At 37.5% G+C, this 17,830-nt stretch overlaps 1 protein-coding gene across 1 annotated transcript in view; it reads left to right on the top strand.

The window, feature by feature from the left end:
* Nucleotides 1-17,830, top strand: part of LOC109139006 (protein unc-13 homolog B) — a 105,410-nt gene that overhangs the window by 11,591 nt on the left and 75,989 nt on the right. Inside the window, exons 2-3 of the mRNA XM_027273847.1 lie at nucleotides 1,940-1,969; nucleotides 12,387-12,486. Coding sequence (XP_027129648.1) covers nucleotides 1,940-1,969; nucleotides 12,387-12,486 — 130 coding nt within the window. The remainder of the gene's footprint in view (nucleotides 1-1,939; nucleotides 1,970-12,386; nucleotides 12,487-17,830) is intronic.

Below are 17,830 nucleotides of genomic sequence, written 5' to 3' on the forward strand. Positions count from 1 at the left end.
AAGCAGTATGATCAACTTGAATCTCAAATATGTGAGATGCGTAATATCAGAGTGGGTTGTGAGTCCTGACAGCTGGGATCTCTCAGATAGTCACACCAATATAAAATATAGAAAGGGTGTATGTTAGTGCCCATTCAGTGATGAAATGCATTGAAAAGCATTCTCCTTCAGTAACTGAACTGGATCTTAAAAGGTGATGATCACTCTGGCAAACACAGGAGGAAGCATCAGCCAAGTCATTTACACTGTCTGCTGTCATTTGGAAACGAATGACTGAACTCAGAGCTGAGAACATCACTTAAATCAATAACTTAAAATGTGTGATAGATGTGACTTTAAATAGTTTACTGTCAGTTATTGGAAGAGAATAGAATGATATGTGTTGATCGCACACTAACAGGAAACTGCAATCTACTCGTCCTTTGATGGGGACAGGATTGATTTATTTACAAGTAATATCATTATAAGAATGTGATTTTATGACATAGTTTGTGTTGCTGAGAACTCTCACGGGACTTGTAAAACACCCCAACACAAGTAAGATAGACAGGACATCACCACCAGCTTCAGTGCTGCTGCTCAAAGTCTGACCTGACTTCCTCATTTACCCACTTAACCAAAAACAATTAATTGCCACCCTGGGATAAATGAAATCAGACAATGAATGTAAACTAAACTTTCCATTTGCCTGGAACCCTTAACAAACAATAGATAGCCTAAAACAGATTCCTTATAATGCCCTTATACAGCTCCTCTCTTGGAACTACCAGGTATTAATTTAGCAGGTGTATGCACTTTCGTTCAGTTTTCTGGTAAGTGTGCTACACACATTTTAAATATTTATTATTACATTTTGGGTATGTCTTTTTAGCTGTTAGTTCAATCTCTTCTCTTCTCTTCTCTTCTCTTCTCTTCTCTTCTCTTCTCTTCTCTTCTCTTCTCTTCTCTTGTCATCATGTCGCATTAGAGTCTCTTTCACAGTGTCAGTCTATTCGCACAGGTATTGTCAGAGCCCGGTTGGCACTCGACCAACAAGGCCACCGGGCTTCCTGTGAGCTTGCACCAAGCTTGCACGAGTGACACACAAGGCAAGCTGTGCTGACAGCCTAAGACAAATGACCTGTTAACGATCTCTCTCTTTCTGTGAATTGTTCTCTATGTCTGTCCCTCTTGTCTCACTTATTTCACACTTTTGGGCTGTGATTGAATGAACAATATGCATTTAAATCTAATTCAAATAACTTAATTGGCAATAAACTCTTTCACTGCTGCATAATAAAATGACTATAACACATCTTCTCTGGGCTTAATTACGTTGTAGATCAATATCAATGACTCACTTTTTAGCCTAAAGCCCAGAACCCATTGGCATTTCTCGACACAATGGCATTTCAAGATCTTCTGTGTTGCATTGCAGATCTCACTGCAGTTGTTTTAAGTATTTCTTGAAAACTTTCAAACTTTCTTTAGTCACGCCTATATTTCACGCCTTGTACACAATTTAGTAAGTAAAATAAGATAACTTTACCTTTTGTTTTTCCCCCTTATTTGCACTCTATCTATCTATCTATCTATCTATCTATCTATCTATCTATCTAGAACAAATGCTGATTTTTATGATCTGGGTGTGTAATGTCACACCCAACTTGTGTCTCATCTATTGCTCATAAATCATTTCAAATATTCTGTGTTCTTGTACCTACCCTAAACACAGTTATGTTTAGTGTTTGAGTATTTAAAATGAAGAGGAAGAAGCAACATTAGAGGGAAAAAATTCATAAAACTGTCCTACCTAAAAAAACAAAGAAAAAACAACACAAATAATGTTAAAACTTAAACAAGGAGAAGAATGGTCGAACAAAAACAATGAAAAGCAAGAGAAATCGAACAAATAAACTAATCTGTGTTTTTTTTTTTTTCTTCTCATTTGCTCTTCCAGTGAAAAAAGCCAAACTCCATGGACCACCAGGTAAGAGTCAATGCCACTGAATATCTGTGCTTTATGTGTGGTCATTATAATAAGAGGGGCTGCTGTGTTGCAGATAATCATATTCTCCATTTAAGATGTATGTGGCTATAACGCTCGGATTTTACAATACTGTAAGTCTAGAGGAGATGGCCTTAAAATTAAACAAAGAGATTGTTGACGTTCTGATTTGCAGGGGTTTGTGGAGTATTTTACAGTGTATTCATTCAGGATCGATATTGATAAGTTTTTTTTTTTTTTTTTTTGGATCAGATTGGAAAACAAGGATAAATTCTGATTAGACATAATAGCAATTTCCAGGCTAGTCTTAAGGACAATTTGGTCAATGTAGGCAAGATTCCACACCAGGTAATATGACATTGTTCTCATCAATCTTTTGGCAAACACTTAATGTATATAATTTTTTGTCAAGAAACTTTGATTTGCAAATAATGAATGTGGTAGCAAAGAAGCAGGTGGATGTAGTGTTTAGTTGTTAGTAAAGCTCAGTAAATGTGCTAAGCTTCCTTTGAATAGGGTATTGATGTCCCACAAGATTCACTTGAGCTTCCTATTGGTATAGCTGAGTGTAGTTGTTCCCTGTGCAATGTTTCTTGTTTGAATCCGTCCCTGGCCAAGTACATACTTGGATATCCGCTCTACATTTGTATAACAAGGATAACAACAGCTGAAGAGGGGGAGCATTTATATAGTTTTAAATCATTCATCTTCAAAAGTGGAACTCTGTCTTTCCATCCACCTTTCTTTCTTTGCATTTTTTTTTTTTTTTTTTTTACCTCTTGGCTGACTGCAGCTGTTCGTACCACCCTCTCTCCAGGCGATGATGAGGGTAGAACAACAGCGGCGAGTGGGAGAATGAAAAGTCAAGCCAGAGGAGGAGAGAAAAAAATCAATAGATCATCACAGACAAAGGGCCACCTGCTAGCCTAAAATGACAACTTGTCATCCCAGCATAAAGAAGAAGATGGAGACAAATCCCTCAGTGTCTTTTGGAGACAGAGACAGAATCCAGATACAGGAGACGATTTGTCACTGGCTGCCTCTGGCCTCCGACTGCATGGCAGATTTTCAGAGCGGAAGGAGGAGATTTGATTGGCCTCCTCAGGGTTCATAAAACAGTACATGAGTGATGGTGTTGCTACTGTAGAATTGCCCTTTAATGAATTTATTCTGCAGTTCTCCTGAATTACAACTAATAGCAATTCTCCCTTAGACTGTTATTTAGTACCAACCAATTTGTAATAGCAAACAAATTTGCTCAGTTGCTTGCAAAGGACTCATCAAACCTTCCTTGTAACCTGAAACAATAGCTACATGATTTGGTTCGTTCTTCAACCAAATAATCATAAGAAGAGAATGAGATTTTATAGGACTTATCAAAGCCAGAAATGTACTTTACAAGAAGCAATATCCCGGTTACAGTTTGTGCATGTAAACATCATATCCTAGTTTGAGAAACCAGATTATGCAACCTTGAATGCTTCAATTTTGGACACTTTGGTGTGTCCTCAACTTAAGTTAAATAATACTAACAGCATCTAACATAACTGTAGTCATTCTGGCTGGAGAAAAGGAACGAGCCACGACTTCCAAAAGCTGATGGATGAGTTGAAGGTCTGCTTTTTACAAAAACACCTGAAGAACTCAAGCATTTGGAGATTTGTCTCCAGTGTATACAACAACAACAACAGTGTTGCACTGATCACAAGCAAATGACTGTGATTACAATGCTGAATAATTTGGATTTGTCAGTCTGTGAGATGTTACAACATATTTGTAAAAACAACACATAACATGAACATATCACACGATATGCTAAAATAAATGAATGAATTTCAAGAAAAAAAACATAGCTTTTCTGGTAGCTATAAGAGACTGTATGAGTATGAGGAAAGTACTGTTTATGTGAAAAGGCTCAACAAGAGAAAGACATGAGTAAATTATGCAATCAAAAATTCTACAATCAATATAATTACAAAAGCTACTGTAAAGGACAATATTTATTACAAGATATAGACCAATACAACGAGCGCTTAAGCTACAATCTTTTACATTGTCCATGTCAGTGTCTGCTTATAACAAGGTTGTAACCATTATCCTCTCAGCTGAAGGATACATTTGCTGTCTTTCACTATTTCATAACTTTGCTTTGAGTTAAAATTGCCTGAGCGACATAACCCAGTTGAGTTTTTATGTCAGCACTGAATTACATCGCAAGTCTTCTTATTTTAAAGTGCCTGACAGATACAGGAAGTTTCTGTCTGGAAACTTTCTAAAACACCTACTTTTCCTTAAGGCTATAGTACCCAGTCAAGTAGGTGATAGCAAGTATACCCAGAATCCAATTCTGTCATGATTATTAGTCTCAGGTCAGACACAACTAGTAGAGTCTGTCCCACTCTAATGCCCCAGTTTGGGAAGCATGATCTGATTTATCTTAATAGTAAGAAGCAATAGATTTATTGCCTGGGGGAGCTGGTTGCTGTCCCAAAGCCCTCCTGAATCCCCCACTGGTTGACAACCCCTGAGAGATGTGGGCTGGTATATGTGTCACTTTATTAGTTTAGAAGATTTCAAGGCACATTATCATGTCTTTAGCCAAACTATCACTGTGGCTAGTATTTTGGTCAACTACCTCTTCAAGCAGACATCAAGTAAGATCTCAAAATGGCCACACATTTGTTAATCGACATGGCGCAATGATTTCTCCAACAACTTCTCCAATAATACAGAATATTTTAGCCTGTTTGGGCCAAATGTTTCAGCACACTCCAAACCCAGAGAAGGATGATATTGGTTAGGAATGTGCGATATTTCATCGTTTACGATATATCGTCAAAAACATTCCCCACGGTAAGAATATGTCATCCCACGATAAAAACGATAAATTCCCATTTATGCCATATGTATGTGCGAGACACACTATGCGCGAGACACACGCATATTGACAAACATGGACAGTGAGGAGCTCTTTCCTCACGCTCCGGCCGCTAATCAGACACTCGGTCGAACCTCCACAGACAGCCTGAAATGTCTCTGAAGCAGAGACTATCCAGCTGGATTCACGGACTAAACTCTGATAGTCTACCTGTGTGTGTGTGTGTGTTCTCACTTTGTTTATTTCATGTACCCAGCTTCTAAGTCTGAGTCTGACTCGCAATTTACGCCGCAAAATATAATGACACAAAAAAGTTTAATTTGTGTCAGATGATCAGAGAGAGAGAGAGAGAGAGACATACAGACAACAATAACAGAGAGCGAGCACCGGCCTCGATAAAGCTGTTATTAATCAGCAAAATGCAAAGTTATTTTCTGAATGCTTCACAGCGATTACATTTAGCAGGTATAGAAACGCCCACAGCAACCTACCACCAGCTCCCCCTATCCTTTATTATTATTTGGTAATAGGCTGAATTGGTGTTTATTTATCATCCTTTGTATCGTTGCCATTATAAATACCAGAAATTATCGGGATACATTTTTTTGTCCATATCGCCCATCCCTAATATTGGTGCACATGTGTCGTTGTGTCATTTACAGCTCTTTGTAACGTAAAGATATGTAATGTAATTCACCCCAAGTTATTAAATCAGATGCCACTTTATTGCACAGCAATGCAATGTAATGACGGTTTAGCAAATCAGTGATATCAGCTGTTTTGGTTCAAGTGAAAACCTGCTTTTGCATCATGACATAACTTCTCTACTGGCAAATGTTGAGCTTTGGGAAGTGGGATTTAATCAGGGGTCGTCAAACTCGTCACACCCCTTTTGTTTTTCTTTTCAGTGCATGTGCAGAGAGTGAAACATCAACTTGAACAACAGGCCTGTCTGTAGGTGTGAGGGGAATTCAGGGAAAATCATGCAGTCTTTCATAGCTGACACATTGCTCATCAGTAGTAGTGGTTATCTTACTGTGATGGTCCGCTGCAGCTTAATGCATGCAGAGGAATCCCTGACAGTAATGAGGCAATGGTGTTGGTATAATGGGGCAGCCCTGTCTCACAGCACAGTTTGTACTGCTGTGCTGTCTGACTTATATTCTGTCTGCTGATGCTTTTGCAGATTGCAACAATTTCTTCAACTGAAGGAATTCCAATTCCTTGAACTGATTTTTTTGTAAGTAGCCATTGTAGAAGACACTTCTGCTGTACTAAAGAAATGAAAGTGTTCTTCCGAGTGTTCTTTTATCAACATTCTCAAAATGGCCAACAATGAGAGACATGATGTGATGGAGTAGTGGAGTAGGTGTGTATTGCTATTTTGAGGTATTGGCTGTCTATTTTTTGATCATTTAGTTTTTTTTTCTTTCTCTCTCTTTCTCTATTTGAATAAAAAATATTTCAGTGCTTAAAATAGCTTCTCTTTGTTTAGGGACTTTGTGGCACTGAGCAGTAATTACAGGGCAATTCTGCACTGGATTCTCTGCAGAAATATTTAAAGATAAATTATGCTGTCAATCAAGCAGTGTGGGCAGTGTGTTTAGATTTTCTTTTAGTGGAATTTCTGTGGTGAACCCTTCTTTTGACACCGTCAACAGCCATTTAGTCTTTCATTTCTAACATGCTGTACATAGTTCTCTATGAGGTAGCCAAAAGGTTTTTGCTACTGGAGGCAGAACTCCAAACAAGATGAAACACAGCGACGTGGACTCAGAGCAACATTAACATTAAATTAAAGACATCTTTTTTTGTCTACCATGATGTTGTGTGGAAAGTGCTGTTGAAATAAAATAATTTAGTTTCAGTATAATATCATCTTCATCCACCAAAGCTCTCCTCTGCTCATCCTCCTCACTCCTCTCCCTCACTCTCCAGCGTCCTCCATTCCCTCCCCTAATAGAGTATTCATTACCGTAGACAGCCTAGTAAATGTCATCTCGCCTGGCATGTTCATGTGTAACTGAATATTATTTATTTATTTTCATAAGTCATCGCTACTTAATTATAAATGACGCCGACTGCTCCCCAAGAGGGTCCAGCTGCATGCTGGGATATGTACTCCCCACCCCAGCTAGTTCCTGCTTACTGGAGGAATGTGTGTGTGTGTGTGTGTGTGTGTGTGTGTGTGTGACCAAGCATTTATGAAGTGTCATTCAGATATCTTTCATGAAAATCCTTGTGGACAAATAGATGCCACATTTAGACATAAATATTTAAAATTTTCCTTCTTGTTTTTGTGTAGTTTTGTGTTGCTTGTGTGCTTTTTTTTGTGACTTCTCCAGTTGTTGTGTTTTCCTAATTTTTCCTTACGACTGTTAGCTCAGGCAGTTAATGGGGCTGTCTGCACCCTGCCAGTCGCCTTGTCCCCTTAATCACAGACCTGGCAACCCCCTTAAGTGAATGATGGATTATTCCAGATTAACCCTTTCACCCCCCTTCCCCAGGCCACATTTACATTTGACATTTCATGTGTCTCATTTCCAGGACAAAATCAAGGTGTCTTCTTTAGCAAAAATAACATACAAATTGCAATAAAAAAGAAGAAGCAGTAATCTGACATGGATAACAATCTAAAAACATGGTTGTACTAAGAATATTGCATAGGGTGTGCCTACATTTTTCCCCATGCCAACCGCTAACAAAAGAAGTAGACTTATGAGTATGAGAGGTGAGGCCACAGCAGAAGCATTCTTGGATTCTTTCTTTCCTTTGTTTATTCTCTCTATTGGCCAGCGGGGGGCAACTGCAAAAAGAAGAGCATTGTATTGACTGTATTTGAAAATTATCCTACTTTTCGCTTGATTTATTACCTCAGTAAACAGTTCTCTAATGTTCCCTCATTAGTTTTGAGTCTTCTTGATGTTTATTTCGTATATTATGATCCTGTTTGGAGTTAAATAGACAATAAAGAAGAGTGTGGCTAGCTTGTAACTGACTGTAAGACCATCCAGCGAGGCAAACAGGACTGACGAAAGTCAGATCAAACCGCCAAACGAGCCAGTGCTGATCAAATATGAATCAAGATTCTGTTGTTGCATTGCCGTTTTCCCACCTCAAATGTTTTTAGAGACTGTTTAGCTGTAATAGAGAATGTTTGTAACCAGACAGGCTGCCATGTCGACTATCATCTGCACACACATCCAAATATGGTCCCATCAGGCTCTGTAATATGACAACATAACGCCAAATTTGAGGCTCCAAAACAGTTGTCCATAAAACAATGGGTGAAGTCATGGTGGGTTTACACTTGGTGGCCAACTATAGTACAGACCCCCATTGAACCACAACAAGTTTCTTTAACACAGATTAAATAAAAATTACACAAGAAATGGCGCTGACTGGCAATATTTCTGTAATGTGCTTTCTTGAATGAAGTGTCAGTGGAGTAAAAGTGACACTACGTGCAGATCGGAGATTGTCGGAAGAATTTACTTTTAGGCTTACTGAATCAAATAGGCTACTTATGAAAGTGGACATGCTCTTCTGTTGCCTTTTTCTTCCAGTAGAGCCATAGGACTGTACTAGGAAGCTCCCAGGTGTGTGGATGTGTGAAAGTGTATGAATATGAAGCAGGTCAAGTGCTTTGTCAACCCTCCCTGCATAAATAAGGATTAAGAAATGCATGGGGCATCCTGTGCTCTGTCAGTTTCTTCTCCCCAGTGATGTTTTATTAGCTTAGTTCGGCTCGACTCTCTTTGCTAAAGCAGGACGATGTAATCAACACAGAGCTCCAGAGGGATTTTGAGACTGAAATTGGATACACATAAGAAACACATCCGAGTGTTTACCATAATACAAGAGCTAATGTACACTAAGGAATCCGGAACCGATCAAAACTAATTTGTAGATGCCAATGATCACTCTTTCGCAGGGTTGAGACTACAGTACAGGACAATGGAGTTATGTTTTTCCAGGTGCTCACAATGTCACAATAGGTGGCTGGGGCTTTATGGGCTAGACTACGATACTCTCCCAGTTGTGTCTTTTCTTGTTTTTTTTTTGTGTACCCAGCTTCGACATCTGTGTCTGGCTTGAAGTCTATGCTGCAAAATAGCAATACTGAGAAGCTCTCTTTGGTTTGTGTACATTTGTTTGAGAGAGTAAGAGAGAGACACTGGTGGTTGAGAGACATGAACAACGAATGAGCCTGTAGTCACAATGGTTATGTTCATCATTAATAAACACACCGCATATCCACAGCAACAGTAGTTTTGTAATTTCATAGTTTTTTTTGTTGTTGTTTTTTTACTTTGTACACATTGAATCAACAGTTTTCAAATTTGTACATTAGTCATTTTAGGTTTCATTGTTTAGCACAAACAGAGACAGACAGGAACAGGAACAAACAGACAGGACAACTGAGGCAACATCCAGATTGATGAGATCTGGAGTACGTGGTTATTATAAGAGTTATTTAAAAACAGTTCAAAAACTCTTCTTTTTCATCTTTTTACTTTGATCAAGAGATGCTTTATGTCATGCACATTATCAAAAAGCTTGCACTATAACCATCATGCTCTAGGCAACTTTAAGTCACTGCTAGAGACTACAATTTACACATCTTTGAAGATTTTTAGTATTGGGGTTGAGTTGAGACTAGATCAAAAGACTCAAAATCCATTTAGGTTTAGCTTTTAGCAATTTTACAATAATTGTGAATCAGAGCTTGAACTCAAAAATTAACATCAACTAAATGATTTTGCGGATAAAGAGGATTTGTTAAGCGATTCAGAGTATAATGAATCCAGGTATTTTAACCAAATTGGGTATCAGAACCATACCCTGGCCTGGCCATAATATATTCATTCATGCAGCCAAATGATCACATCCTTTACCTCATCTTCACCCCAAATCCGATGACGCTGCCCTCAGCTCCACTGGTCCTCTTCAAAAGAAAGTGGTTGTAAAATTGAGAACACAGAGACGTGCAAGGACACACAAATACACACACCAGCACTGCATACACACTTCTCAGTCTCATGGACATTGGGCTCTCTGTCTTTGTGAAGAGTGAGCTACTTGAGGCAGGTAATCAAGCAGGGATTTGGTGGTCGGTGGCTCAAACCTCCTCGGTTTACGTTGATTATGCTGATCACTCAGACAGCAGGACACACATCTTTTTTTGCCTCTTAGGAGGACATTGGGTGACTTACATGAATTTCCTAGAAGCTGAACAAGGAGTAATTTCTTAGTAATGTACTCATCTAATTTTACAGTTATTTATTTATTCTATTATTTATTTAGTAAATAAAGGTGAGACATTACAGGTTAATGGATTGTTGGATTGTTGACAGTATTTCCTGATTTATGGAGTTATAAATACAGATGTCCAAAATTCCATAAATTCTGTATAAATGTTAACATGACTTTAATATATCAACAAAATGAATTATTTGAACCTAAGATTTATTCCGTGTTCAAATTTCAGCTCTGGAAATGTATGCAAAATAATATTAGATGTGTGTCTTTTGCATAAAATCCCATTTCATTATAATGTATTGCAATGTAAGTAGTCAGCTAGGAAATACAATTTTTTATCCAACAGATAAACATACAGCACGGTTTCCCTAATTTTGAGCCGATGGTGCGTCAGATATGAGCTATAATCTCAGTGTTTTTAGCTACCCCCCATTGAGGGTGACTCTTCTATCTATAGGATGGGATCATTTGCCACAACTCAGGTTAAGGTTTGGGTAGATTTGGACACAAAAAGGACATCTACTGTATATTATAGTGTAATATGACTGAATATGAACATATTAAGCCTGGATCAATGCTGAAAATCGACCAGTGTCATAGAAAAGAAGGGAAAGGCTCGTTCTTTACAGCCATTAGAGTGTGATGAGAAATGTAATGATCCTCTGAATGATTTCCTTAGTACAAAATGTTCCTTGTTCAGCGCTTGCACAGTTAATAGTGACACCTTCTTGCAAATGAAAATTATTAAAAGGCACACAGCTGTTATTTAGGGCACAATTGTTATTTTCTGTCTTTGTCCTGGGTGACCAAATATGAAGGATTCATAAGTTGAAGGAATTTTTCACCTTCATATTTGTGCTGCATGTTTACACTTGCTGAATCTTTAGACAGTGGCTATTTTTAAAACTAATCTCACTGTGTGTCTCGTGTTTTACGCATTTATATCTTTCCTGTGTGTGTGAAGCTGATATACCATATAGTACCACTAATAATGATGCATTCATCAATATAATGAGGAAATGTTTTTAATGACTGTATCTGAAAAGTTGTCTAAAAGCTTTCTGGTAAATATATATATTTGCAAAATGTAGCTGACAAAGCTATTTTCTTTGCTTTTCATGTTTATAGCAAGTCATTTTTTCATAGTTAGGTTTATCAAGGCAGTTTGTTAAAGTTTGAGAGAGATTGTGGTCTAAATTAATTAATTAGAAAATCCAACACTGACTTGAAACATGGTTTTATTTGAATAGATTTATCTGGTTCAACCCAATAAAAAATGTATATTTCATGTTAATGATTTTGATTTTAAAAAAGCCTAGTAAAAAGTCCTTAATCACTTATTTTTTAAGTTAGTGTTACCTAGTCTAGTGTAAATTAACTTTTAGGCTTTTACAGGGTGTGGAAGGACATTTGATCCCAGCTTTTGTATGGGATACATATACCTCAACTGTCTACAGGTTGATTATCAGAAATTGGGTGTTGCTTGTGAAGACAGATCTACATGTTTGTTGAGCCTGTTTTACTCTATATTGGCAAATACATCATTATTGTTTTACAGGACTGTGTTTGATTGCCTTTAACCCAACTTGCAGTTCTGTACAAATATGCTGTCCATAGTGGTCTATAGTTTTTGCACTTTGGTGATTTAAAAGAAACTGCACAATGTATTGCACCGGCTAAACTTCACATACGCCCTGTGTTTTGTGATCATATCCTGCAGGTGGGTTAGGGATAATGTTTTCATCTCTTTTATATTAGTACATATTAAATTCTGCATGAAAGCCTCTATTTTACTGACTGGCTGACTGTGTGTGTGTGTGTGTGTGTGTGTCCCTTACTGTTCTTTAGTTGTTGTTTGCCCGGGGGATATTTGTAATTATAGGGATCTTTTCTTTTTTTTTTTTATCAGCCTTTCATCTTTACATAAGCTTTAGAGATGCTTCACTGCTCTAAAAAATAATGTCTATTTTCTGTATTGTTATGTAGGGAGGGATTTATATGTTCTCCTGTAGTTCAATCAATAATTGAGATGGGTCACTGGAGCCTCAGGAAGATATAAACAGCACAGAACAAAAGACTGACATTGGACTTTTTTTTCAGTAACTTACAGGATAGCTTTTTAAATATGTAAATATGCAGTGTACATGACAAAAAATTCTGCTTTAAATTCTGCCTATTTTATATTTTTTTTTATCTATTTTATAAGATAAAGACCTCATTAACCTAAACATTTGTTATTGTTTTTATCCCTCTTCCCAGACAAGTTCAATGCCTATGTAACATTAAAGGTGCAAAATGTGAAGAGTACTACCATCACTGTCCGTGGGGACCAACCATGTTGGGAACAAGACTTCATGTTGTGAGTATCACCCTGCTTTTGTTTTTACTTTAAACCTTATTTGGGTAAGGGGTTGGGGTATCTGTCACTGGGAACTTTTATGTTTAAGTAGCTTACTTTTTTCCTTCTTCCTGCAGCCATGTTTTTGCAAAACAACTTCTTACAATGGCTGCATACAGTATACATTTATTGTAAATATATCTGGTATGTAGAAACTGCACCCATAAAGTTTGCCGTCTCCTGAAAGATTATATAGTATCTTCTCTAGGTTTACATTTTGAAATAAGTGGCAAATATTTTTCAGTTTTAATTTAGCTTTCTTCTTCCGGTATGTAGTTCTTCAAAGTAGTACATGATGATAAACATGTCAGACACAGTCCTGATAGACCTTTAAATATACAAAACATTTTTATCACGCACACTGTGTTTTGCATGTAGCAAAAATCTGCCCAAGCAGTGTTGCACCTGTGTTGCCATAGTTAAATGATCAATGATGATGATACAGTTTTCCTTTGTATGTTCAGTCTATAGTTCTTGTCTTTGCAAATTTAAGGTTGCAAGTTTTTATGTGCTGACAATGATATATTTGAATATAATACAATGAAGATACATTTTCATAATGTCTCCAAATTTGTGCAGCTGAAATGAATTCCACTGTCACCATAATTTCCAGTTTATTCCAGTTGCTTCTCACTTTTTGGTTCAGTGGCTCAGTGTCACATATTAGCAGCAATAGCATGTTTGGCACCAACCTCTTGGGATGTATTAAGACAAATGCAGAGAGAAATTGAAGCTTCGGAGTGTGTGTCAGCCCTTAGATGAATACAGGCCAAGTATCCACTGCAAGCTGACTAGCTAGCTGGCTTTAATAGGCCTTACTGAAATTGAAAGGGAGCTTGTGGGACTCCAGCCTGGCTGGCTGGCAAAGGGTACTAAATGGGAATTTGTAGTTGGAGCAGGTAGGATGGATGGAAAGTGAAATTACATGCCGAGCTCAGATAAGTGGATGAGTCAGTGATAAATCTAATGAATTGTCCAGGCCAGCCTGATTCCATTGGGGAGTAAAAGTACAGATGTAGGCTGATGTAGAAATCCCTCTTCACTTTTTTTTTTCTCCATTTCTGAGTAAAATGTTTTTGGGGATGTTGTGGTCATCTGTTGGTGACTGGACATGTAACCAGATGAATAGGAGAACACATTATGATAGCCAGACAGGCCTAATGTTAGGTGTTTTTGTTCTGTCCTCCAAAACAAAAATGTTTACAAAAATGAGGCTTTGCTCTCTTCTCAGCTAAATGGACTGGTACATTTCAGAGTGTTGTCGAGAGGTTTTTGTGTAACAGAACAGTCTAGACGTCTAGGTTAAAACATGGGCTGAATTTGACTGATCTACATTGAATCTTGTTTTAGTGGCATTTAACTGGCTATATTTTAACATGAGATACATTCAATGTAATTGTTATATGTAACAAATAGTTAAATCAGACTAAGAGTCATGCTATCAGCTCTATGAGGGTACGTAGGCACAGGGGCACTTTGAGCTAAATGCTAATCAGAATTCTAACATGCTGATAGATGAAACAAAAATGTGATGGTGCCCAAGAAAAAGTTAGGGATAATCTGAATGATTGTAATTCATCCTGTGGTGACAATCCATTCAAAAGCTGTGGATATGAAATGTGATGGTGATGTTACCATCCATAGCACCAAAAGACAAAACTTTTTTTCAGCCAAATGTAGCCCAGTTTTAACTCGAACATCATCATCATCAACTTCTTTCTGGGTTAACTAGATGTAGGATGAGGGACTACGTCTCTCGCTCCATATCAATACAGTAAATGTACCATACAGTAGTATATCACAGGTTGTCACTCCTTTTCCTTTGTCAGTTGCTGAAGACTTGTCCTTTTCATCGTTTGGTGGTCTGACTGGTTATATCTGGCTGAGCAGTAGAGAAATACATTTTCTTTTATATTGAATTTTTCGAGGTGGTTTTACTCTGTGCTATCATCCTTTTATTCTCTTTCTTTTTTCTTTGCTTTGTCATTTCAAGCCTGTAACCTGACCTCTGATTCAGCTGGCTGAAGTTATTCCCTGCTTGTATTGTTCTGTGCTTCAGTACTGACAGGTCTTGACACAGTGCTTCAGGTACAGAGATAGAAAGTGACTTATCAAAACTTAACTGACTAATTCACTTGGATATTGCTTTATATAACCCAGTTTTTCTCTTGGTTTTTGTGTAGATGTCTTGTACCGGGCTATTTTCACTTCACATAGTTAACGCAGTGATTTCTTTTTTTAATCTATCATCTACTGCATTTTTACTGTAATAATATAAAATTCTTGTCGAACTCATTTGTTCAAGAAGTTCAGTTGTGCTACATTAAAACTTAGTGATTGCAATTGGTCAATATACGGTATGCAAGGGACATGAATTCAATTTTGTGTATTTTTCAAGATATTGATGATTGATAGCTTGATTAATGCTTCACTGAGAGTCTACTGGTTACAGTTTATTTGATTTTCACGTGTGCCCAGATGGAGTTCTTGCAAACACAACATTTACATTTGGAAGTTTCTGTTCATCCTTCCCTGTGTCTAAAAGAATAGTTTTCCTACCAGTGATCACACAGATATTAAAATTATTATAGCAATCTAAAGGGCATCAATTAAAGGACATGAGATGATACCACTTCATGATTCAGACTGATGCTGAATAGCTTCAAATTATAGTTGTCTACAATATGAGAGGCCTTCTACAAAATAGCTTTCCCTTTAAATATTGTAAAACAGGCATTAGGCATTCACACTAATCCCCCTCACTGTCTGTCTGTCTGTCTGTCTGTCTGTCTGTCTGTCTGTCTGTCTCACTCACTATCACTCACACACACAAGTACATGCACCCACACGCAGACAGATAAAGTATTGTACTGTACAATATGACAGATCTTTCCTGCAGACTGATCCCCCTAGACTTGATTAGAAGGATTGGAGAGATTGACTGTAGATCCATGTTATTACATAAGACTCTCCTCTCCTCTCCTCTCCTCTCCTCTCCTCTCCTCTCCTCTCCTCACTTTCCTCTATCAGGTCCACTGAGACTATTATTTTCACTTTCATCATGTCTCTCTTTGAAAAACAATTGCTTCAAACAAAGAATAAACAACACATCACACTTCTCTGTTCTTTCCTGTGTACACTGTTACTAAAAGTGAAATAGATGCATCATGTTTTATGTTTTACAGTGAGATGGTGATTCTGTTTAATTATTCCGTTTCAAGAGTTCAACTGAAGTAAAATATTATTTAATATGACCGTAATAATCGAAAAGATGTTGATGATTATATACAAAAGGAACCCCACAGCCTCCTATGCTAAGTGACTAATTAGCTCCGAAGTCTCATTAGTGGCAGTCGGGCTCGATGGGGGGCAGCAGCAGCATGCTGCGTTGAAGCGCTGTTGGAGGTTTCGGCTAGGAACTGTGACTGAGTTTGATTCCCAGAATAAAAGGTCTCAAGAAGAGGAGTGAGACAAACATTTTGTCAACAATGCCAGCACAACTTCGTGCTCAGATTGTGCTTAAAAAGGATTTTAGTGTGTTGGTTTGATTTACAGGACACAGAATACATTATTGTGTGTATGGTGTAACATATCAGAATGTAGAAATATTTACATTTACTGAATGGAAAAGTGTTTCTCCAAAGACATGCAGAATAAGTCAATTAGAAACTTTTAATTGCCATAAACTGGGATAAGCCCCAGACTCATGGCCACTCAATAGATGAACAAAGAAAAAATGCAAAAAGTGATATTCACTAGATGACATTAAAATCATATACACTGGACCTTTAATTGTCTTCTTCACCTCAAAACTGTGTATATATTATTATTTTTATAATATTATTATTATTATATATTATTAGTATATAAGATAAAGTAATAATGATAAGTATACCAACAACACAAGAGCAAAAAAAAAAAAAAATGGTTTGGTTTTCTTTTCTAAATATAAATGAAACACTTGCTGTCATTATTGCTGAATGTGTCACCAACAAATATATCTGATACAAAAGGGGCTCCAGTCATTGCTCAGGAACTCGAGGCGACCTTCTTTCAGTTGTGTGGTGGGGAGAGACTGCCAGATGTACACTGTGACTCTTTACTTTGGACCCTTCTGGGATTTAACTAAACCAGTCTCCTCTGTAAAAGAGTAGGTGGCTTAAATTTGTAGTTCTTCCTAGCTGAGGGTTCATAAAGTATAGCCAGTGACTTTACCTGGAAGTTTATTTAAATTCCTCTTCTTTTCAGTGACCAGTGGTGCCTTCATAAACTAAGGGATTGCGTGAGTGTCCTAAGCTTACGATTAGCGAACTGTGCCTTGCATATATCATGCTCTTTATATATCAGCGGTCAGGTAGAGGCTTCCTGGTTGGATTAGCAGCTGTCATTCTGGCCTAGATGGACATATTGCAGATTATAGACAGAGAGGGAGAACAACAGAGCTGGAGGGAGAGTGAAATTTGGCTTTCATTTTCCGCCTGAGTCAGAGAGGAGTTTGGACTGAGCCTGGCTTGTACTCGCCTATCTTACCTCCTTATACTACTGCCTAAAAATAAAAGGAAAGTGCAGACTAGTAACAGTACTCCGGGCTACACTCAGGGCTCCTCACTCTCAATCTCTCACCTGCTGTTAGCACACACTTTCTCACTGTTTGCTGGCTGTTAACCTTTCAGGAACTGTGATTGTTCCAGCTGCAAGCCATCCATTTAGGCTGGAGGGTTTCTCACACGCTGCTTTGTAGTGTCTCTTCTCAACAGGAAGTACATTTTTAGGCAAATTAAAGTAAAGATGATACTTTAAGAGATATTTTTCTGATGCCTTTTCTCATTGGATTCATCTAGACGATGATTATAAAAGTAAATGTTAACATCCAATATTAAAATCATTGTTAATAAATGTACAATTGCAATGAATTTAGGGATCTATAACATCATCTGAGCCTAATGCAGAACATGAATTTTCCAGTTTCTGATTTGTAAAGACATTTCACATCAACTGGGAATAACTATTTGAAATTTCATTTTTTGTGAAAGCTACAATATATCCAATGTTTCTGACTATCTGAAAAAAGTTTGTATGCCTCATGTTAACTAAAGTTTATTTATTAAACACCATAATTAAATGCTAATTTCCCCGCTATTGTTTTTCCCTAAATTACCAACTCTGGGTTCTATTTAAGTCTAGCTCAACACAAAAAAAATACTTGCCAAGTGTATAAATTACACTCATTGTGTCATTGTGTCATATGACTAATAATACTTGCAACTAGTGATTGTGGGAGTCTTTCCCATTATTACATGTATGC

This window comes from Larimichthys crocea, chromosome III, assembly GCF_000972845.2.
Source record: "Larimichthys crocea isolate SSNF chromosome III, L_crocea_2.0, whole genome shotgun sequence".
Taxonomy (NCBI): Eukaryota; Metazoa; Chordata; class Actinopteri; family Sciaenidae; genus Larimichthys; species Larimichthys crocea.